The sequence below is a fragment of the Carassius auratus genome, unplaced genomic scaffold (assembly GCF_003368295.1).
Source record: "Carassius auratus strain Wakin unplaced genomic scaffold, ASM336829v1 scaf_tig00004576, whole genome shotgun sequence".
Taxonomy (NCBI): Eukaryota; Metazoa; Chordata; class Actinopteri; order Cypriniformes; family Cyprinidae; genus Carassius; species Carassius auratus.
Genome location: NW_020523605.1, coordinates 151163 through 175876, shown reverse-complemented (window position 1 = coordinate 175876; position 24714 = coordinate 151163). Strand labels below are relative to the sequence as shown.

Below are 24714 nucleotides of genomic sequence, written 5' to 3'. Positions count from 1 at the left end.
AAGCAGTGCTGTGTCCATTTTACGCCCTTATTTTTTACTATGAGGAATGAAGAGTGACCAGGATTAATCCATAGAGACCATTAAAAACACTCCGGAGAAAAAGAGAGAGGCAGATGTTTTAACTTTGAACAAAAGAGAAAGCACTGAGTGACATCCTGTACACACACCTCAAGGTAAGCCTCAGACCTGTTTTTCTGAAAACAAGAGCAGTTGTGGTATATTTGTGTGTGTGTGTGTGTGTGTGTGTGTGTGTGTGCATGACTGGAGGAAAATATTTTTCTGCAGCAAACGCCACATTAAAAATCATGCATATTGAAATTACATGCACCCCGAGGCCAGACAGAATAACCGTTGTTTTATACACAGAAAAATGCGCGGCACATAGCTGGGTCCATTTTGTAAAAATAGTGCTCTTTAATATAAATTATGGAAATATCTTATAAATATAAATATGTGCAAAGATTCTTGCTGCATTTTCTATGTTAATGCCTTAGTTTTCTGATCTTCAAGCTTGCACTGCGGTCATCAGACCAGACCTTAAGATGAGACATCTTTATAAAAGACAGAGTAAAAAAACATGCTGTCCTGTTGGTGGCCACACATGTAAACACCTTGATTTTACAAAATATGAATACAAAAAAAATTAGAGAGAGAGAGAGAGAGAGAGAGACAATCTACAAGTGGAACCACAAGCCCTTCCATAGACTCATAATACATTCAGTGAACAGCAGACGTCAAGTCCTGCTAGTGAAACAAACACTGTGTGTCGTTGTTATTGAATGAGAATTTTGAAGCACACAAAGTACAAATGCTTCTCCGTGTGATCAGAGAAGCATGGTCCTTCATGTCTAAGACCACAGTAAATCAGTTACTAAAGATTTTTCATACTGTGCTTGTACTTGCTTCACAGTATATGAATCACAATTCATATATATACACTCATATCGTCAACAATGTCCAACCTGCCTTTTCCTAGCACAAATGAAACCACTGTTTGCTTTGGCTCCTGTCATGAACAAAGTAACAACAGTCCACTAAGGGGCCGTCTTCTCCAGAGAGGGCTAAGGGAGGTCAAAGGCCTGAAGTAACAGGCCTCTCGTCTGATCAATACGTTCACTCTAGTCCTTTTTTCTTGACCCCAGACACAATCACCATAGCAGACAGTGTCGGTCGTGAACGGTAAGTAGCCACCCCGTTTGCGCCCCCACGCCCACTTATGAGGCAATTACACTTGGCAAGAAGCAGTGGAAATGTGTATGTCATTGCAAACACCCAGCTCTCGCTCCTTCCTTCCAAGAGAAAGTCAAAAAATGTTGAGCTGGAGAAAACAGACTTGAGAGAGTGTCTCCCGATCAATGATGAATGGCTGGACCGTAGCCATAGCAGCACACTTAACTCCTGTACTGATCAACTATCTCTTGTGTTTATCTTCAGCAGTCCGACTGGCCGCTGGAACGCGGAAGTCCATTCGTGTCAACAGCTGCTGAGATGTCAGATGCACTTGAGTTGGAGTACGTATCTCGTGCTGTCCTTCAAAAGTCAACAATCCAGAAGTCGAAGGCACAGCTGGCCTGCAATACAGACGGATGCCAACGTGAGGAGCGATAAACTCCAGTCAAGCGCCTTATTCTTCTACCCATGTGGCTCTTCTCATCTGAAACCCCTCAAGAATAGCTAGATAGGAGCGTCATACTCCTGGAGGAACTCTTGGAGTGTATGAGGCAGTTGGTCCCGTTTGGTGGACACATCTATATGACTGTTTAAAGTCTTTCGGCATAGGTGCTGCAGACTGGACATGCTAGAGGCCAGCGGCCGCAGTAGCTCCAAAGGGATCTTCTCGCCACCAGAGAAGATGTAGTAAGCACTTCCGTCGGTGCTGCTTCCACTTTCTCCATCCTCTCGGACTTTTGAAGAGGTCCCCGTCCCAGACGATGGCATGTAATGATGAATGAGTTTGAGGACGCAATCGAAGCGCGGCACCGCCTGCTCGCTCTGAGGGTCGGTCTGCAGGAAGAAGGAGACGGAGTCACATTGGATGCGCAGGTTTTTGGTGCCTGTGGTCGTTTTCACGCTGAGTGTGAAGAAGTGGTGGTGGTCCGAGCTGTCACGCACCAAGAAGGTGCCTGGGGGTTCGGTGCTCAGCAGTGCGCTGGCCTCTTTCCCGCTCACGGTGTTCCAGTAGAAGCCGCTTTCTTGAAGTTTGCGCACAGCTGAAATCACCATCTGATACTGCGCCCGAGAACTGAAGGTCTTGTACCGGTGGGGGGGCAGGCGCGTGCCGCCTTCAAAGGGGCTACTGCTCATCGCGCTGTCAAACCTACTGTGTGTTACCATGGCGCTCTGCCCACCCCCTGTACCACCCGGCAACCACTGGTGCTGGGGGTCCAGGGCCGAAGGGCCGTCCCAGCCAGGGTGCTGATGCACTGGAGAGCACCAACACAACGTCCAGAGCTCTGGCACCTCTTCCACATCCAGATGAAATGACGCCTCGGTGGGTATAGAAGGCAGCTGAATGAAAACCAAATGGAAAATGTCAGCATCAATCAAACAGTGAGAACAACAGAAGCCAGTGCCAGCAGACTTACATCTGCTATGACATCACTTTTATAAGGGCCATTCATAGTTCTAATAACTCGATTAGTTGTTTCTCACATGTGTTTCTCAGCATTGAAGCCCAACCCTCCCGCTCACATGTATGCATTTCAGTGATGTAATCGTCCCATTTGGAGATAAACTATGGCTGCTTTAACTTCTTTAATTAGTGTCTTGTTTTTAACTAGTACTTATTTTTTAAGTAATTCAGTAGTAGTGATTTATCTAGTCGTTGTGCTTTATGAACCTTATGTATAACTTAACCATTAGATGCTAGTACTTATTCCAATAGCGACTAATATATATTCAATCATTACGTCCTACTTTTCTACTTGTCACTATCCCAATACCAATCCCAATCTGGTAACAAATTGATATTTTTTTGTTACTGAATAATGCATCTGTGGTTTAAATCAGCTATTCATATTTGACTAGTATGTACACCAATGTTGAAGGCACCTTTTCCAGTTTTACTCATACTTTTGCTGCTAGTCAACCTCCCAATACTCCTGATAACAAGATACTATTTTTTGTTAATGATTTACATGGGAATCTGTAGTTTTGATAAACTACTCGCCATTCACTAGTGTGTATGCCATCGTTGCTGGAACTGTTCCAGTTTTACTAATACTATTGTAACTAGACATTATGACAATTACTACAAGTTAGTGAATTCTAAAGGGATCTGTGGTTTAAATATCTTAATTTCATAAATTCCCACTAGTATGTATCTTACTCTTTGTTACTGTTCCATATTCTACTTCTACTAGAACTAGTGGTACTAGTTAAGCAAGTAATCCAATAATAAATATTAGTTTTACAAGTCACTATTAGATGAGCAATAGAGATAGATGCCAGAAGCGCAAGTGTTAAAACGGCGTGCAGTGGATAAATTAACTAGTTGCTAATCGAAGCTTTATTTTTAGGAAATGCTCGACCGTGTAAACCCGATATTGACTTCGATCGCTCTTTCGGGCTATTAGAAAACAGGTTATGAATGAGGTCCTCCGGTTCGTTGTGAATAACCTAATTTCTCATTCATGACACACGGTCTCTGTCTCGTATTACTCTGTAAATGCCCCTTCACTCTCTTATCCTAACTGGAATAGAAATTCTTGTTATTCGGGTTACACTGAGGTCGTTTAGTCACATACATCACTAAAGCAGACTTATTTAAGCTATGCGTAAGCTCGAGTTACAAAGCTCAACGATAGTTTATTAAAATATGGATACCATGTAGCACAGCACATACCGAGGCATGCATAACAGTCCGATATAATAATATATGCATGCATTTACAATAGATTCGTAATAACTCCATTGCATTAGAACAAAGCGCAAAGCGTCGTTTTACCTTCAAATCGTTATCCGACTCAATCTTGGGAGTTTTCTTAAAACATAGCTCCTTTTGTGACTCCCATATAAGCGCTTATGCAAAATAGACCTTCTTCTTTTAAAAGGATGAAGATCAGTTTCATGTCAGTTTTGTTAACAGTTGATCAGAGATCAGCTGTGTGAAAGTCTATTAGAGGTAGTGGAGGTTCGTGCCATCGAGCTGAAGTACTGACTGATATTTCTAAAAAGCTCCACCCCTTGTGTTCCAGTAAAGCAACCACACACACTCACACACACGCACGTGGCGGATTGCCAATAAATAATCAGCGTGACCCTTTTTTACGGGATGTCTCCCCCCTCCCTTCCCTGTTCACACAAGGTGAAACGTTGCATTGCCCTTGCGGATATAAAAGCGGTCGGTGTGTTATGACTGATGATATCTGACCACACACATGTTGCATATTATTATGTTTTATTGTTGTATTTTACTTATTCATTTATTGCGTTTTATAACGTCGTTTACGGCCAGATGCATAATTGAACGTTTTACAAAAATAAAAACAAATAAATTCACGAAAATATGATTTCACGAAAAACTGGGACTTATGTTATAAGGTTAATCGAAATAGAATGCAAGTCTATACTATAAAGTTAAGTATACATTTTTCTATGTAGTAGTATAGTATAGTATAGTATAGTATAGATCAGTATAGTATAGTATAGTATAGATCAGTATAGTATAGTATAGTATAGCAGTATGCACAAGGCTGACTCGACTCAAACACACTCAAGAGGCTGGGTTTGTTTCATACGCCATCTATAGGATGACAGCAGTAGACCACCTTCCAAAAGACCCCAATAAAACATCGGGGATATTCTTGCAATAATAGATTCACTGATCAGAAGCTTTGAATATTTATGGAGCACGTGAATCCATAATTTATTGTATATGTCGTCTAATGATTAAAATCCCACAGTCACTGTGCAGAGTACAAGTAGAGAGCCATTTCTAATCTAATCTAATCTAATCTAAATGAATCTATAGCTATAGCATCTAACCATAAATGCTTAGAATTTATTGAAATATGATTTAATAGTTTAATTTATTATGTTTCAAATAAGGATGAAGATCAGAATTTTAACTGGAGGTTTGAAAAGAAATAGCTTCAAATGTATGCTAAAATTACTCACATGTGATATATTTCAGTATATTTTCTCTCCTCTTATGCATTTAGTTCCACATTATAACCGCATACACTGTTGAAATAAGACTATATGCAGATAATTTAATAAATTAAAAAAAGAATGTTTCAATGCAAATTTTAGGAAACACTGAATGTGTGTCTGTGTGTGTGTGTGGGGGGGGGGGGGGCATTCATGTATGTACTCTAGCAGAAATTGTATTGTGTTATGATATCTTGTGTAAGGCCTTTATAAATATCTTCAAATTGGAGATGTCAGTTCAAATGTAAATAGGGAAGGTGCAGTGCACGATAAATAATTTATGGCATTGTTAAGCATCGATAAAAACGTATAGAAAGATGAGAAACCAGCAAAGGCACAATAATACCTGGTCAGCGCTGCAGTATGGGATTAGAATCCCATACTGCAGGCCCTCTCTCAGTAGAGATGTTTACGCCATTGCAAGCGTCACACGCCGCCAGCAGCGTGTGTGTTTAAATAAAGCTTTCACACTCAAAGTGCAGTGAAAACATGGCGGCGCCCATGACTTGGAAAAGAATTGTGTTCTCTGCGTATACTCCTGCTTTCTCTTGGGTTTTTACGAGGGTGACAGATCGCTTTTTCAGGACACATGAGCGGAGGAGAGGGTAAATGATAGCAGTCGTTTGCATTACACAATGACAGTCGATAGAATAATATTAAACTCAAGCGTGTTTGGCTAATGTTAGCTTGTGGTTGTGTAAAGGAGAGTTCATAGATTCATGTGTGAAGTTACAGTTGTTAAAGTGAGCTTGAGAATATGAGCCGTAAACATTAGACCACTAAAGATGGCTGCTGCTTTTTCTCTACTAATGTTCATGAGCTTATTTACATTATGTAAACATTATGGACTCTTTTTCTAAAATATAAAGTTCACTCTAAATTCTACGAAAGGTGACTCATTAACATATTCGTTTGTGGTCAACATAAACAATTTAAGTAATACATGTTTTGGAACAGGATGAGAATGATTAAATGATAATAATGATGAAGGCATAACCTTTGTTTTGAGTTATCTAACGCTTTAATGAGCTGCTAAAATGGTTATTGGGATAATAAATCAACTAAATAACTTCAGCTAAATAAGCGAGACTGCAGGCAGAAGATCAGATATGGTCTGTCAGCAGACTCACTTGCTTTTATTAAAACGATGTTATCTGATTCAGGCATGTCTGATCTGATAGCTCAGCTGTACACCAAATTCATGGACATTTGTTCATGTTAACCAGCAGATGCTGCTTTTATTTATTTATTTACTTACCGATATATGGAAAATGAAACCCAAGTTGGCCTTTTAGTATATTCTTGTGAAACTCCTGTAATCAGATGTGCACTGCAATAAATAAGGTTCATTCAAGAAGACTGAAAAGCACTGGTTTACAAAGCAGACATTCACTGCTTGCATTCTTCTGAAAAAGTGGCTTTAATCAAATCAGTTTTCAGTGGGATATAAGTAAAGGCCTGTTCCTAAATTTTCTTCACTTGTTTTTTTAGGCAGATGCAACATCTGTAATAGGCTTTCAAATGTGGATCTAGTTTTTAAGGCAGAGTTGATGCATCAGAGAGACGCAGATAGCTAACTTGTATAGATTCGTAAACTCACCCCTGATTGACCTTCAGATTGTTTTAAGCAAGGTCATGGCGCTGTCTGAGGCGCCTCTTTTCATTTTGTTTTCTCAGGAGTTATGTGAGATCTGCTGGAGTGTGCGGTGAGACTCCGGGTTCTGTGAGGAAAAGCACCGTCTGGGTTGTAGAGAACTCGGTGTGACCTTGGTGTTTGGCAGTCGATCTGCGTGAAGGGCTGAAGTTTGAGACTTCATGCTGTGTCATGCAGACCATATAACTGCCTTTGTCTTCTGAACCATGTTGCATTTGGAGCTGGACTTAGGACCCTGTTCTGAGTAGTTGGGAATCAACTTTTGAGAAAAAGAGAGTTGTTGGTTGAATTATTGTTTTTCTGAATCAAAACAACTATCAAATGTACAGGATCTGTGTTGCACAGTCAATCATCTCTCCAGCATTTGTTTTAGGAATAATTTTATGTGCTATTAAAAAGTTGAATAGTATTACTTTTAGTTATTATTACAGTTTCATGCGCTGTTCTGAAAGAGGCGACAAACCAAGATGTAAAAATGATTGTGTTGATGATTTTCCAAAAAACAAAGCAAAAAGTACAAAAAATTAAGTATTTAGTTTTTAATTAGTAAATATAGCTGAAAATAGTTATTTAATGATTTTTTTAAACAAAGTAGTACATTCAGAACATGATAAACTGTCCTTTTCAATAAATTGAAAATATAAATGAATACATGTTGAATAAATTACTTTTTGAAATGTATTCAAATATGACAGTCATTTTAAATTGTAACTATTTCACAATATTACTGATTTTACAGTATTTTTGATCAAATAAATGCAGCTTCCGTGAGCACTAGAGACTTCTTTCAGAGGTATTAAAAATCTAAATGACAACAATACACAATAGTGTACATTGTGTATTATATTGTTTGAAAGCCAACAGGAAATAAAAACCAAGCATCAGTTCAGCATCTGTTCAGCCACCAGATTTGACAGTATTTACTAATACTGTAAACGGAAGCACTGCAGTGCATTGTGTGCAGTGGAAGAGGTTTGCCAGGCTCGGATTCTGATTAAAGGTTTTCTCCGCCCCTCACTTCTCTCTTACTTCCTGTCATCCTGCAGGTCCACTGTGCTGCTCTTGGCCCCTCTCCTGGCAGAGGCGGACTCAGCCCCCCTGGCCTCCTCCAGACCTCCAGGCTTCACTGGTGCCGAGGGCCTCCATTCTCGGTTCCAGTGGATTGCTAATTATGTACCTGCTTTCAGGGTCCCTGGGGGCCGCATACGCATCCTCCACTCACCTGATGAGTTTTATCAGACTATGAAGGTATGCTTGAGTGTGTGTGTGTGCGCGCTTGTGTGTATTTACTGGGTGTAAGCCAAGTTATTGCAACTTCAGAGAGCTGTATTGCCAGTAAATATGACTATAAGGTTGTAAAAATGAAATCTCTGAAATCTTATTACCAACAGATATTATCTCACTCCATTTAGTACCTTTCTATTTATAGTCAAATTTATATCATGTCATTGTAAAATATATTATGTTGGGTGATATTTCCGAGAAGGTGATTTTTTTTATTTAATAAAACCAAACTACTATTATAAACATCATAATTTATGGTATTATTTTTATGAGTTTTTTTTTTTTCTAGAATTTTTATCCAAGTAGATACTTAATAGGTTTAATTTGTAATATTGTAAAAAAATAAATATTTTTATATATATATTTTTTTTATAAACTAGCTTTAAAAATAGCTTTGAATTTAGATATTACTCAAAAAATTTATAAAGTGTAAGATAAAAAAAAAAAGATTCAGAAGACTTGTCTTTTTTTTTTTGGTCTTAAATCTCTTTTTATCACTTTGTTTTGCCATAATTTATCTTGTTAAAAAAGCTTTACTCATTGTTTCTCATTCAGTTTGTTGTTCTTTCTGTTTGCCCAGGCTCGTATCAAGACAGCCAAGAGTCGTGTGGTAATGGCCTCGCTGTATTTGGGCACAGGACCACTAGAGCAAGACCTCGTATGTAACCTTTCTGCACACATTTCCGGTCACTGACCAGTAAATAAAACTTATCCTAAGAAGGAAAAGGCTGTTTTTGTGCAGTTAACTGTGGCCTGATTAAGAATTTTACATAAGAGGAAGTTGCTCAGGGAAGTTTAGCATAGGTCATTTTCTATTTTTACTGCTGTAAGATTAATACTATCAGGAATAAACAGTAAATCATGCCACAACCGAAGTCAAATCCACAAACGTATTCTGAAAAATGAACTCAGCAGAATTAAATTTTATCAACAGAATTTGATCTGGTGGTTTTTGCTAAATCTCAATCTAAAAGTTGAATGTAATCACCATCTCTGTGTGCACTAAACTGCATTTCCTTGTTCACATCAACATGCAAAACCAGCCAGACAAGCCATAAGGTTCCTGCAGCAGAAGTAGAATAAAAATTAAAAATAGTACGAACCCATGTTAACCCTAGTTTAAGGATGGAAACTTGTCAGTCTAATGTGGATAATAAGAAGCTGCTTTCAGTGACTTTCTGATTTCTTCTGAAGGTTGATTGCATGGAAGAGGCTTTAGAGCGCTCACAGGAAGATCATGTACCTGATCTCAAAGTGTCTGTTTTGCTGGATTATACCAGAGGCTCAAGAGGTCTGTTTCTCTGTCTTTTACTCATTTCAAACGTATCCAACCCAAATCCTTGGAGCTGTTGTAGTCTGAATGGGAAAACATAGGATTGTGATCCAATTATCATAATCATATAATAATATAATCATAATCGCATCGTTTAGTGGTTTTCACTCAATCACTCATTTATGGTCACAAGTGAATGAATGGGGAAAGGGTGAGCGATTACAGGCAAACCGAATGCATGATTGTGTGAAATAGTGATACATCCCATGAGTTATAAAGTCGTTACTATATGTATCAGATATTGACTACACCAAACATGTGGATCTGATTTCATGATTTGAAATCAGTCCCAAAGATCAGATTTCAAAACCAGATCAGATTGTGTACTGTGTGAACAAAGCCTTGCATTCTCACTTATTCATTAACCTCCCTCTGTATTGTTCTTTTGCGTCTTTATGAAATACATTCTGCGCATTCTGATCTGATCGATCACTTTTCTGAGAAACCATCAGAAGGAAATAATGCCTACAGGAAAGCCCCTGCCAGTGATCATTTCCCTTTGTCAACACTGACTAACGTAGTTTCATGGCGTACGCCATGTCTATTCTGATATAACTGCCTGGGTGTAATTTTGGATGATATCCAGTTTTAGTAAGTGTAGGCTTGAGTTCAGAACTCCTCAAACCATCCGCCCCCCCCTTATCTTTTATCTTGCAAACTACTTTACAGGAACTGTTAGTCATTTGATTGACTGCTTTTAATATGCTGTACAACTCACTAAATGATGTCGTAAGAATTCATAATCTAATATTTCATGGTAACTGAAGCATCATATTGCAGCATAGAGCTTAATTTTAGTGGTTCAGATTCTGCTTATGATTCTGCTCAGATTATGAGAGGGTGTTCACAAAGAGAGAAGGTTTTATTTTATTTTATTTTTTATGTGTTGGCAATTTCTAGTGTGAACAACTGTTGGCAATCCGTACAATATCGTTTTCTATGCAAATGAGCAGTGACGTGATGTGATGCCTACGGCATGAGTGCACCGAGGGGTCAAGGTTTGTTTAGTTAGCAGTGTCCCATTCTCAAAGCATCTTTCTCCATTGACATCCATTACAATAGTTGTATATTCTTTGAAAAAAAAAAATGGTCATAACATAAACACATATTTGAGGTCAGTATGTTTTTATTATCATTTTTATTATTATTATTATTCTTTTAGCCTTTTATGCTGTAAAAATGCAATGTAAACAATAATATTGTGAAATACTATTATCATTTAAAATATATATTTTTATTATAATTAAAAAAAAAAATTTATTCTTGTGACGGCAGAGCTAAATGTTCAACAGCTTACTCTTCAGTGTCACGTGATCCTTCAGAAATCATCCTGATATGTCTATTTGCTGCTCATGAAGCATTTCTTATTATTACCATCAATGTTAAAAACAGTTGTTCTGCTTAATATTATTGAGGAATCCATGATTGTTTTAGGATTCAGTGTTTATTTTGAGGATTCTTTTGACAATCATTTGAAATATTTATAATATCTTTACCATCTTTTTTCATCATGTTCATGCACCCTTTCTGAATAAATGTATTAATTTCTTTAAAAACTCACACACACACACACACACACACACACACACACACACATACATATATATATATATATATATTAAAAAGGTGAAGAGTATTTTTTTATGTCTGCTTACTTTGGTATCAAAGCTATATCTTGCTATTGTTTTATCATGACAACTCTCGGAAGATGAACGAATCAGCGTGTGCCAAGTAATTTAATGCTGTGAATGTCATCAGTTTGTGTAAACGACCCATAAACATGTGCCATCTAGGGTTTCATGACAGAACGTGTTATTTACAAGAGAAGGACTTGGAACTGGCTATAAATTTAATTTGTTTTACAATTGTTTTACAGCTTTCCTTCAATACGGAAAACGCAAAATTAAAGAGACTTTATACTACATAATAACTTGGTGTGAATGTCCCATTGGTGTATCTAACGCTTACTTCAATGTATGCACTGATTCATTGCATGCTTCTCATTTCCTCGTCTGTTATTTTTCATTTGAAGGTAAGCACAATTCGCGCACAATGTTACTGCCGCTGCTCCAGCGTTTTCCTGAGCAAATGAGAGTGTCCCTGTACCACACACCTGACCTGCGGGGGCTGCTGCGTCTTCTGGTTCCCGAACGCTTCAATGAAACCATCGGAGTGCAGCACATCAAGGCATACCTTTTCGACAACAGTCTCATTATTAGTGGGTGCGTACACCTGCATATGTCACAGCAAAAGTGGATATGACATGTTCATACACATATGTTATGGCTGGGTAACTAAAATATGCTTTCGATGTGAATACCAACATTTCTATAAGACAAAATATTCCCACAGCTATTGCTTTTCATGGTTCTAGGTTTGTTTTTAGAGCATATGGAGCTCATGCAAGCAGCCTCTGATCAGCAGAGGAGGTGAATATTTGTTCGCCCACTCAAGTGTGATATGATCTCATCTCACACAGGGCCAATCTGAGCGACTCCTACTTCACCAATCGCCAGGATCGTTATGTACTTCTGGAGGACTGCGAGGAAGTGGCTGATTTCTTTGCTGAACTCGTGGGAGCCGTGGGCGACGTGTCACTGCAGCTCCAACCTGACGACAGTGTGAATATGAAGGAGGGAAAGGTGCATCCCTACAAAGGCAAGTGGTTTTACAAGAGAGGGGCCTGTTTAAACAGAAGCTACTTCCTTAAATCTATCATGTCAGATCAGACAATGAGGGGGGATTTCCTCATAACGTTCCATTTTTTAAATGCTGGCTACATTATTTCAACATCTAAAAAAAACTTATTATGTAAGGTAAATACCCAAACACATTCACAAAACTGCAGAGGATGCAGCTAACTACCATAATCTGAGAAAGCTACCATAACTTGAGATTATATATATATATATATATATATATAATATAAAAAAAATACATAAAATCTATATATATATACATATATAGACAAACAGGAAACTAAAATGTATTGAAGATATAAATTTTTAGTCATCTTGTCACTATGAATATTCTGTATGTACGTATTACAACAACAACAACAAAAGGTTGTGGCCTTGCTGACTGGATTTGGATGGATTGAATATCTATTATTTATTAAGAGCATCCTTGTTTAGGTGCAGCTAAACGGTCTAAGTGCAAGTGATCAAACAACTTCAGCATTTTTTTGGCAACGAAAGTAGTCCCGATAAGAGAAACGAGTGACACTTGTGGTTTCCGCCCACTCTTACATACATGAATCCGAGGTAATGATGGTAAGTCACTCATTTCCTTGTAATACCAGCATCGTGATAACAGATTGAGTAACAGGAAGCTCTGAGCCTGCTCGCTAGCCTCAGGTCTCTGTGAGGCTGAGCTTCAGCCGTAACTCGGTGTGTCTTACGTTCCCCAGGCTCAGCGATGAACACGAAACGAGTGAATGAGTGATGATGCTCATTCAGCTTTGGTCCATATCCGTAACCCAGCATCGTTCAATGACATAATCGTGGTGGTGGAGCGGGGCCACAGTTTGTCACAGATCCCAGAAATAGTGCAATGATGTCACCTTGCTGGTGGTAAGTGATCTGTGCTGGGAGGGTAGGAAAGGAGAGATGCAGGAGGATGATGGGTTCGGGAAGGAGCTATTTGGACCTCTATACATTCCGTCAAGACAATGAGGTCAACGGGAAATGATGGATTGATAGCCAACAGCGAGAATAGTGATGCATGACGGTAAAAGGAGGAAAATATCAGAATGAAAAGCACATGCATTTGAATCAGGGTGAGGTTTCTTTATGCAACTCATCAGCGACAGTATATGTGCAAAGCAAAAGCATCACCTTCCAGTAAGAGTTACTAGAGCGCTGGTCCATTGAGCAGCTTTATCCGCTGAGTCGGCAGTTCGGACCTGCCCCTGTATCTCCAGTAATTGAATCCCACTGTCTGTCGGTAAGAGCCAGTGAACTTCGTGGCCCTGTTAACTGGATGTGTTTGGACCTCTGAGGCTTGGGGTGGCTGGCTTTGCGTCTGTGGGGAAAGCCCCTATCCTGCTTCAAAGGGCCGTTTATTTGTTCTCTGCCGGCCACACATATTTGGGGAGGCTTTCACTTTTTCTTGTTCTCTGCATTTAACAAACAGAATATTCTCTGCGGCCTTGCTGCACATTTTCCGTCTTAACCAAATAAGCACAGACACCATGGAGCAGCAGACTTCTGCCATACATTACCAACATGCAGTGTTCTGCCCTGAAGCTAATTCATTATTTACAGATTATCTCTGTTGCTATGACTCACCGTGGCACATTATGTCTAGCAGAGGCGCCAGGGTTTGACAGAGCGCCTTTCCAGACGGTCAGCAGTTATTGACCCGTGTCTCTGAGGTTTTGATCATGCATTTGCAGGATCTCACATGAGCAAATACCTGATAGAATGGATTGATAGAACGGAATGGTCGTTTCGCTTGCATACCCGTTCAAATAAGTGTGAACGTAAGCACCCTGTTAAGATCAGTTTCTTCGAATCATTCTGTTTATCATTACTGTCAGGTATTTCAACTTGACTGACACGTTTCAAAGCACCTTTTCAAAACCTAACGAGTTATGCTGCTATGCTAACTGAACTAGAACTTCTTAAGTTACTTATTTTAAGTTTTTTTTATAAGCTAATACAGTAGTATTTACACTGCTGTTCAAAAGTTTTGGGGTCAGTTTTTTTAAGGAAAAATTTCAAAAAGTAATAAGTGACAGTAAAAAATGTATATTTCAAATAAAGGCTGTTCTTTTGAACATTTTGCTCATTAAACCAAAAAATCCTGAAAAAATGTCTCACAGTTATCATTGATAATTGTTAATGATAATGATAAAAAGTTATACTGAGGACTGGAGTGATGATGCTGAACATTCAGCTCTGCCACCACAGGGATGAACTACATTTTTTAATCTTTTGAATCATTTTTTTTAATTATACTAATGTTTCACACTATTACTGTTTTTACTGAATTTTGGAGCAAATAAATGCAGTCTTGGTGAAAATTGGAGACTTTTTTCCAAATACATAAACTTTTTAAGTAGCAAAAATTTACTATAATACACACAAATGTCAGATAAAATAGTAAAATGTAACTTTATCAATCTATTTAGCAGTATTTGTCAGCAGTGAAGGAAATATGGTTATATTCATCATTTAACATGCCATTTTGTACATTTACTTTTTTTTCTCACTACTGTGCATTATGGGATTATCTTGTCTTTTGGAACAGCTGTGCTTAAAATGCTGCTTATGATGGCAGCTTGACTGTGAATTGAAACTCAGCCCAGATGTATCCAGTATTTGAGTGTTCTCAGATGTGGTCTGTCTTGTGGTCTAACAGGTAACAGAGCAGAGTTTTCTGCATCGGCACAGAGCCGGATCATGGAGGTGGTGAACACGGCCCGTGTCCAGCAGAGCATGCAGGAGGCTGAATGCTCGGACGTCCTAGACTCAGACAGAATGGAGCCAAATGACACTTGGATCTTTCCACTCGTCCAAATGAAGCCTCTGGGCATTCACCTGGATGAACAAGTAACCCAACGACTGCTCATAGAGGCAGGTGGAGACTCAGTCGTCTACCTGACATCGGGTTACTTCAACCTGACACGCACCTACATGCAGCTGGTGCTGGGTGCAGCAGCAGACTACCGTATCCTCATGGCTTCCCCAGAGGTTAATGGCTTTTTTGGAGCCAAAGGTGTAGCAGGAGCAATTCCTGAGGCCTACGTTCACCTCGCCCGACAGTTTTACAATAAGGTGTGCATTGTTTTTTTCAGTTTTGCACAGGGCTGGGCAGCATGATGTGTAAAATACCTGTACTGACAGACGAACACTTCAGTGTATAGCTTTGTTATTTATAAAAGGAGCTATTTAGTTTTGTCAAGTCATGCCGCCCACATCTAGTGTGGACAAGATGTAACTAGGTTTTTTTTTACGGTTGCCAGGCACCATTACAATTTGGTGCATTAGCCTATAATTCCTCTGATTTGTGAACTTCCTGTTGCATATCGTATATTGGCTTCCAAAAATATTTATGTATTGCCGTTTTACATATTTTGTTTTTATTAAGTTGTTTTGGTACCCATGCCAAATTTCCCATTAATTTGTGTCCAAAAAAGTATTTAATTCTGGATTATTAAATTCAGATAACTGCATTTATTGTGATCCGCAGTAGACTTTAAAAGTTTATAATGTTTTTGAAAGCTGCATTTATTTGATCAAAAATACATTAAAAACAATAATATAGTGAAATAGTCTGCCCTGTTTTTAGTTTGTGAAGGTTTGTTTGACTTGAAGTCTTAGTCTAGATTTAGTTTAATTTTTTCATCACATTTAGTCATGCCGCGTACTGTAAAAGAAAAAAAAAAAACAGAAAATGGTGCCATTCTCAATATTAACTACAAATTATATTACCGTATTTTCCGGACTATAAGTCAAATTTTTTTCATAGTTTGGCTGGTCCTGCGACTTGCAGTCAGGAGCGACTTATTTATCAAAATTAATTTGACATGAACCAAGAGAAAACATTACCGTCTACAGCCGCCAGAGGGCGCTCTATGCTGCTCAGTGCTCCTGTAGTCTACCACTGAAAACATAGAGCGCCCTCTCGCGGCTGGAGACGGTAATGTTTTCTCTTGGTTCTAAATAGTTCCGACTTATAGTCCAGTGCGACTAATGTTTTTTTTCCTCCTCATGACGTATTTTTGGACTGATGCGACTTATACTTAGGTGCGACTTATAGTCCGAAAAATACGGTAACTTATTTTTATTAAAACAGCAACAACAAAAATTATTTTTAATGTGGCACAGAGGTTGTGTAAGTGCATTTATTCAGCTTTCTTAATCACAAAAAAAACAATCCATGTTTGGATTTAATAGAGTTTGTCAAGGTTTGATGAAAAATTCAGTCTCAGTAAACCGCGCAAATGAGCATCTAAAGAAAAACAGATTGGCTGTGTTACTCTTTCATTTGAGCAGAACATCTCATTGGAAATGGCTAAACTCCAACTTACATGTTTGTTGATGTTTCCAGCTCATCAGAACTTTTCCATAATTTAAGAGAGAGCATGTGTGAATGGTTGCCATGTTGTGAAATTAAAGTAAAAAACATGGAAGAAAATGTCCTTTTAAGAGAAAAGCTCTGAGAGGAGGATTTTAACACTTGACATCTCAATCCCCAAGTCTGAGAACTTTTGGAGGGCCATATTTTTTCTCCTTTTTTTGTTGAAGAATCCATAGAGAATTTTAATTTGAACTATATTTTAGTCTTGTCTTTTTGTTGCTTGTTCTGCAGATGGTGCTGCATGTACAAATGCAATGGGTTTGAGTGTTGCTTTTGTGCTGTCTTTTAACCTTAATGGTTTTTTAAATGTTCATCGTTGTATTGTTAGTTTTTCTTAAACGCTCATCATCCTGTCCATTTCAGGTGTGTCAGCTGGGTCAGCAGAGTCGTGTCCACTTGCATGAATACCATCGCCCCAACTGGACATTTCATGCTAAAGGTAAGTGTTTTTCATCTGCACTGTTGTTGTTGTTGTTGTTGTTGTTGTTGTTTTTTTTTAAGCCCTGAAGTGGATCAGCCCAGTTCCCAAAAATTGGGTGTAACAGGAAAGCTCATAATTGAATGCGTGGAGCAGGTTTCCCAGCACCTCTGATTGAATAGCCTCAGAGCTCTTCCTGGACCGCTTCAGGACACAGAGGCTGCCAGACACATGTGATGTTTTCTCTGTAAACCACGGGTATGCTTTGGCCACGTTTTCTGGCTGTTGTTGAATGTTTAGTTTGGTTTAAAAATGCATGAATTCATAATAAATTTGATTTGGTTGTCCATATGGCATTAACTGAGTATCCCCATACACTTTAAAAGCCCCCGACCTGAAGGGACAGAATAAAATAGTGACGTCTGGAGAAAAATAGAAGCTTGACAAACCTAAGCCTCGTCAGTGGAATTCAATTTCAGGCTCCTGTTGAGAAATCTGGCTTATTAGATAAAGCCTTGTCATGCCGTCATTTCTTGTAAACAGTGGAGCTGATGTGGGAACAGACAGGGTGCAGAGGTCCCCGCAGCGGAGCTAGAACGAGAATCAATGAACATTAGCTGCCGTTCTGATGCTGGCCTTCAACCTACACAAGGTCCACGCACCACCTTAGGAAAGAGACAGTGAGGTGGACTCGATTAAGCCTTTTTCACTAAGTGTCATGCTGTAACTATAACTTTCTCTCAACAGAAAGTGTGTTTTTTCCATTGGCAGCCATTCAAAATTGGCAGCAAGTAGGTTGTTTACTTCCAGTGGAGTCCGTTGAGCTGAATGTCCAAATGTCTCAACTTCATATGTATACAGTATGTACTTTGTGTGTGTGTGTATATATATGTTATGCTGTTTGAAAGTCTCTTTGTATCCCGATGGCTATCACGAAGTCAAGTGGTCTAACTGTTTTTATATGTATTTCTAAAAGTGTAGGAGCCTAAAATTTTCATCTAGTCATATCCGGTGGTTCAAGGGCTATCATACCTGCCTGTCAACGTATGTATTTGAAACGTATGTATGTAACTCCATGCCCCTGTTTGCTCCGACATAATGCATCATCAGCGCATTCCATTATGCCACTACAGACTGAGCGAGAATGGAAGATGTTATTATTGTAATATTATGTGCATTGTATTGTAATGTTTTCTCAATGTTGATTGAGACATGAGGTAATCTGACAGTGTTGCAGTCGACCCTCCACCAATGCCGACTCTCGTCGTGTTGCTGGTTAGCCTCTGGTCTGCCTGTGTGCACGTTCAAGTCATTTGGAGGAGACATGACTTTGGAGAGTGATTTGCAGGGAGGGTGGGATCGTATGCTTTCAAAGCTAGCTTGCTATTGCTAGAGTAAAAATTATGCTTGATGCTATTGCTTAAGTAAAAATCCATTTTAGCATCCTTAAAGTGAAAGAGCAATGGAAATGCTAACAGATAATATTGATAAAAAAAAACAATGCTTCCACAAATGTCAAAGGTCAGGAGGCTGAAGAATCTCCATTCCAAGTACATTTTTGCAAAACAAAACTAGATCGGACCGATTGCACTCCCTTTCAAAATAATTATTTTAAAATGTCTTTTACTGGCTGCTCACCAAGGCTGCATTTAATTTGAATTAAAAACTGTAATTTTATTAAATATCTTATTTTATAATTATATATTAAATATTCTATTTTATAATAATTATATATTATTAAATATTATAATTTAAAATAACTTTGTCTTATTATATATTATTAAATATTACAATTGAAAATAAAAATTTGTCCTATTTTGTATTTCTTTAATAATTCTTCCAAAAAAATACATTTTGTGGGCTGACAATAAATGTCCCATATGTAGAATTTTAAAATGTTTTTTTATATTATTTTATTTTTCATTTTTAGACAACTTAACTTCTACTTTAAAATAATAATTATTAAATCCAAATATAAAGTCTAGAAAATACTGAGATACCGTATATCGCAATTAAACCAATAAATAAATATACTGAGGTGATTTGTATTAGTTTTTTTGCCATGTCATCTAGCCCTGATTAAAGTATTAAAAAACATATTCACCCTAAACCATTGAATGCTAATGTATGATTAACAAAGTGTTCTATAATAGAATTGCCCAATGTCACAATGTGACAATGAAAAAACTGTTTATTTAATTGTTTGCTTGTGTTGTTTTGAAATAGAATTAAGTTGAATCTAATTAAGCATAAAGGCATTTATAATAGGGTATAAGGGCTAATTGCTAGATTTGTGTGCATAAGGAAGTGCTTGGGATTAATTTGAGGGTATTCCTGGCAGTTGTCTTACCTGATATTCAGCTTTCGTCAAGAAGAATACCTCGGGTCAGGGTGGTTATGTTTGGCAAGGTTTTGAAGTGACAAGTAATTCCTGCTACCTATTAATAGAACATATGTTTGGTTTGTGTACATAATTTGATTGACACTTTGTTTTTATTTTCTTCCTCTAGTGTGTAGTCGTGCATTGTTGATTGTGAAAAGGAAATATGTTTTCTGTTGTACCTAAAGTCGTGTGACCAGGAAACAGATAATGGCACTATCAGCCGCTTTGAGGCATCTGCGTATTTGTGAATGTGAAGCCTTCCAGATTATTTTTAGAGTCAAAGTAAACAACTTTCCAGTAATGTGAAGCATTGTATAGAGCACTTGTCATCGTTCCTGGTCTGAAGAATGAGATTTCAGGTCATTTTTTCCACTTTTTCACAGGCCTGTGGTACTATGTGGAAGGAAGAGACCTCCCCTGCCTCACTCTCATTGGCTCCCCAAATTTCGGCTATCGCTCCGTGCACAGAGATCTGGAGGCTCAGATTGCTATAGTAACAGAGAACGAGGAACTCCAGATGCAACTGCAACAGGTTGGACTTCCTCTTCACAAATGCTTCCTAAAGTAGCTCATCATGTAACCCATAAATCTTGAGTTGTTTTGTGTTTTAATAGCTGTTAGAACTATGATATTAATGGCTGGTCATTTTGTAAGGGCTTGTTCAGGAAACAGAGCTACTCTCAACACATTGTAACAAGTGATTAAAGCCTAATTAATTAATTTTGAGTGTCATCAGTTTTTCTATTCTGTGAAATATAAGATAATCCATAATCTTCACTTATTATCGGGTAATAAAAGATCAGTTAAAATCAGTTCTTTAGTAATCGTTATGAGAAGAGCGTAACAGTTGAGATGGCGAGATTTGAAGTGAAATCTTGTTTTCTGTCTTGTCCAGGAGCAGGAGATGTTGTACCAGAGCTCCACACAGGTGTCAGACTCCACGTTTAATCAGCCAGACCGCCACGTAAAGCTGTGGGTGCAACTGGTTACTCCACTCATCAAGAACTTCTTCTAAAGTTCAACAGGCCTGAGGTGACGCATATCTCACTGTCTATGACAGGTTGGTTGCTGACGTACCTTTTGAAGCACTTGTCAGGCATACAGAAGATCAGGCACATTACAGTGTTCGTGGTAGTTTCAGACATGAGCAATTCCTCCTGGAAAATCCATCTTAAGATCCTAGCAGCGTTTTGGAATCTAGGAGCCAGTTATTAGCCAGGCCAAGCTGGTTATTATCTGAACCAGGCTGGTTATTAGCTGGTCGATCAGCGACCTTGTTCCAAAAACCATCTTGACCACCTAAAAGTCAACATGAACCTTATTTACAGTCGTAATACTTGTTCCTAGTCTTATTGAGAATGATTCATTGTGGGCTCTTATTCCAAAGAAAACATTTTCATCCTAATCTTTCATCAAGTGTTATGACTTGCACTTCCTCTTCCTTTTCCAGGGACGTCACTTAGGCTGAGAGGGCTGTTGTAGTGGTAACTCTTACAATAGACGCATTTGTTAAAGTTGACATGAAATGAACATTTTAACTTCTTTATCTCCTAAATGCATTTCATAGATCTTATTTTGAACAAGTTGTCCGTGCACATGTTAAAAAAAACATTTCCTCCTGTAACATTTCTTCAAAATATAAATGGACCTATGGGTGAAAATGACAGAAGATTAAGTTAACACGAAGTATTGTTCATTGTTCGCTCATGTTAACTAATGATTGATGACAGTGTTTATGTAGTTAAGTTAACAAATAAAGCCTTTTAATCCTATCACTTCTCAGTGGATAAAATCATATAATTATATTGTCAATTTTGTTATATAACTGAAATGAAATGGGTTACAAATGGCAATCCATGTTGATTTTAACCTCCTGGAACTAGTTGCACGCTGCCATCTTAAACTGGATTTTCCAGCATGGATGGTTTGGTTGCATCGGGTATTCTGTGCATTTTATTATGTTGAAGCATAAATGAGCCATTGGCATTAAATGCTCTGAGGCTCCTAGCCTAAAGCAAACAAAAACAGCGTTCAGCATTTTCTTCCACTTCCAATCGAATGACTTGGCTCTCTTGCCCTCAGTAAAGTCAGACTTTCCCTGAAGATGGATGTACAAAACCCCAGCTTGCCAGACAGTGGGTTCTGAAGAATTCACAGTGTCACTCCAGTGGTTCCTTCAACCCAAATCCCCGTCACACAGCCCAGCTAGAGCTGGCATGGTCAGACCACAGCATGAATCTGACCGTTCCAGTGTTGTCAGACACAGACTGCTCCGCAGACTTCAGCTGCACTGGCAGTGACCTCCACGAGTCTGTTAAAGCTGCTCTTTCTGTCTGCTGGACCATTCCTCTCTTGCCTCCATCTGATTACCAACATCTCACTTGCTAAATGTCAGGATTTCGGTTTTCGTTTAAGCTATTGGAATTAACAAAATGAGGTGGTTTGTACGTAAATATAAAAAATCGAACTAAGCAGAAAGGTCTCTGCCTCTTTTCCTAACACAAAATCAGCCGAAAGTGTAGTGGAGTTGAAGTAGCTGCCATTCACAAAGTATTTTGATGATTTCAGCAATTCATATATAATGTACAGTGGATGCCAAGACACTTGAAAATGTTTTTTTTTTTTTTTAAAGCGTTGTTCAATTAGACAACAAAATATCAAACCCAAGTGGCTTGTTTAAAAACAGTGTAAGAGTTTTTCTCAGGACTAGCTTGCTTTTCTCAGCCATTTTTTAAGTGACTTCTATCTGACTGGTCTTAAGATCGTTAAACCAAAGACAGTAACTGTAATGATGGCTATAAAATGTTTATATTTATATGAGAATAGGGATGTCCACACCACAACTATAATGATAATGGGGAAAAAAGTAGTTTTGAATTACTTTCAGAACTTTTTATTTTTTGACCGCCAATCAGAATCTGATTTTGCTCGAGCATTTAATGCAGCAGGCGACAAAACTTTATTGTCCGTTGGTGTAGACACATTAAAGTGTGACTTGAGGGACCACTGTAGTATTCCTGGTCATGTTAAAATCCATTCTACAGAACTCTGGGGATTTTATCTCAAAAGCAGTGCTGAACAGTGGAGGTGTCTATACTTAAAAGAGTGTATTGTATTTGTAAATTTATCAAAATATTAAGGACTTCATGTAATAATGCCATAAAATAGCGAATTATTGCTTGTAGTGCTACAAGCAGGGTTGTCTGTAGTCAAGGAAAGTTTGTTGACAATAATTTCCTTTACTTAGTGCTTACTCTGCCCTCTAGTGATTTTTAAAATGCATTACGATAAAACCAGATTTTTTTATTATACATTTTTTTTTTTTAATAGTGCTGTTTTTCAAGGTGTATTAAAACTTCGCTGAGTAACTTGCATTGTACCTGTGCTACTGGCATGAATGATATCTTAAACTGAGTAACTTATGAAAATTTTCTGAAAATATGAACTTACATGTATACATTTTTGGGATGTCCTTTTTTTAAAATATAAATACTATTATTCAGCAAAGGCACATTCATTTGGTCAGAAGTGACAGTCAAGGCATTTATAATGTTACTAAAGTTTTATATTTCAAATAATTTCTGTTATTTTGAAATTTCTGTTCTTCAAAAAACAATTTCATGGTTTCCATATATATTAAGCAGCACAACTGCTTTCAATGCCAATAATAATAAGAAACCTATAAATCAGTTTATTAGAATGACTATTAGAATAATGTCTGAATTGCTATCAGAGGAATAAATTTGATCTTTTTTTTTTCAACCATAAAATTTTTCAATGTTACGGTTGTTACTGTATTTTCTGTCATATAAATGGACCATAAGTGACTTTCAAAAACTTTTTAAACAATCTTATGACCTAAACTGTTGATCAGTAGTGTATTTTGCTCAATGAGTTCTGTGTGGTTTATAAGAAATAATACATAGTATTAGATTAAAACCAGATCACATTAAGATTGCCTGTTATTTTTTTTTTCCTGCAGATGTGGGACTCTGCGTGTGTGATGTACATGAGTCATTTGCAAAAATGGATGGTTTCCTGGATGAAGATGGCAATAATAAAGATGACAGTCCCAGCAAGCTCCAGTGACGATGTTAGAAACCACTCTGTGCTGTTATGTCCTATAACATTCATTCTGCTGCTTACAACCTCACCGCTAGGAGAGCATACACCTGAAACCAGTTTACAGGATTTTCTGCCAGTGTGATAGACATGTATTTGTAAGATCTTTGGCAGATATGAAGGTTTGGCCATCAGTTTGATATGCAGTGCATTTATATGTATATATTTTAGTTAATTTAACTTTTTTTCTGTTAACATTTCTATTGTGTTTTGTCTCTTTAATAAGATGCTGTTCAACAAAAACCCTTTCCATTTATACTTGTTCAAATCCTGATGCAAACCTTTACACAGTACAGCTGGGATGGATTCGAGCACCGCTGTATTTGAGTGTGAGTGAGTAATGCAGTATTAGTTGAACATCAATTTCAGCTTTGCAAACTGTTGGTTTTGTAAGAAAAACCGCAGTACTACCCTTTTCCTAAGAATGTTTTGATTTTGGTGCCAGTGTGCATGGAGCAAGAGTGTTCGTTTATTTATAAAGTTCATTAATATATTGAGACCAGATGATTTTTTTTTCCTCTCTTGATTTGTATTTAATTGGATTTAAATGTCATGAACTACAGTGTTTGGACGAGAAGAGACTTAAATTGTCCCGTTTCCAACTCTTTCAGACAGAGATCTAAATCAGACGAGGCCTTAAAGCCATGTCATTTAACGCACAAGAACTTACAAAATTGCCAAAAAAGTGTCAGTGGCTTTTAAAAATAAAAAGACCGCTTTAACAGTCATAGTTGAGTGAGTTATTTGATGTGAAATACAGATGTGTGAATTTTAGGTGTGTAACGGTCCAAATACGAATTCGTACCGGACCGTTTCGGTATGGTGCACGTGTGCAACGAATGACCGAATGCAACATTTTGTGTGAGGAACACAGGTAGATTTTCGTGTTTCCACACGAAAATATTAAGTGGCGGAAGTCTCCGCGTTCAGCGCAAATCGCGCCCTGAAGCTGACTCTAAAGTTTTCAAAAGGCATCACGCGAGTGTAAACATCACTACAAATGGAAAAAAAAACGATTGTAATTCAAACGCAGCTGCCGTCGGCATTTAAACAGAACCTTTGCTCTTAATTCTGATCGGGCCAACGCTATAACGAAATCTGAGCAGGTCTAAAAAAATTTAACTGTTGTTGCTGCAGTATTTTATTTCCTGTTCTTTTTTTATTATATAACGTTATATATTATAAGTGTTTAAAAAAAAAAATTTGTAATTGTTAAAAAAAAATTGTTCACGTGCACTTTTTTTTTTTTTTGGTTGTTTTCAGTAAATTTTGATATACTCTTT

The 24714-nt window shown here is 37.9% G+C and overlaps 2 protein-coding genes across 2 annotated transcripts; one reads left to right on the top strand and one right to left on the bottom strand.

The window, feature by feature from the left end:
- Window positions 1-390: 390 nt before the first annotated feature.
- On the bottom strand, window positions 391-4150 carry LOC113070571 (suppressor of cytokine signaling 3-like). The gene is made up of 2 exons (XM_026243970.1): window positions 3947-4150; window positions 391-2508 (listed from the first exon to the last, which is right to left on the bottom strand). Exon 2 carries the CDS (start codon window positions 2332-2334, stop codon window positions 1675-1677), a length of 660 nt encoding a protein of 219 aa, XP_026099755.1. The 5' UTR covers window positions 2335-2508; window positions 3947-4150; the 3' UTR covers window positions 391-1674.
- Window positions 4151-5619: 1469 nt separating this feature from the next.
- On the top strand, window positions 5620-24155 carry LOC113070570 (CDP-diacylglycerol--glycerol-3-phosphate 3-phosphatidyltransferase, mitochondrial-like). The gene is made up of 11 exons (XM_026243969.1): window positions 5620-5756; window positions 7852-8053; window positions 8670-8747; window positions 9284-9380; window positions 11455-11644; window positions 11902-12080; window positions 14787-15202; window positions 16872-16947; window positions 19693-19841; window positions 20205-20369; window positions 23292-24155. The coding sequence occupies exons 1-10, from the start codon at window positions 5641-5643 to the stop codon at window positions 20322-20324; spliced, it is 1623 nt and encodes a 540-aa protein (XP_026099754.1). The 5' UTR covers window positions 5620-5640; the 3' UTR covers window positions 20325-20369; window positions 23292-24155.
- The last annotated feature ends 559 nt before the right edge of the window (window positions 24156-24714 follow it).

Bases quoted from the DNA above. Each gene is read 5' to 3' on its own strand.
- LOC113070570 (XM_026243969.1), top strand. From the start codon at position 5,641: ATGGCGGCGCCCATGACTTGGAAAAGAATTGTGTTCTCTGCGTATACT. The intron at 9,381-11,454 runs GTCTGTTTCTCT...TTTCATTTGAAG, and splicing joins TTATACCAGAGGCTCAAGAG to GTAAGCACAATTCGCGCACA. The intron at 12,081-14,786 runs GCAAGTGGTTTT...GTGGTCTAACAG, and splicing joins AAAGGTGCATCCCTACAAAG to GTAACAGAGCAGAGTTTTCT.
- LOC113070571 (XM_026243970.1), bottom strand. From the start codon at position 2,334: ATGGTAACACACAGTAGGTTTGACAGCGCGATGAGCAGTAGCCCCTTT.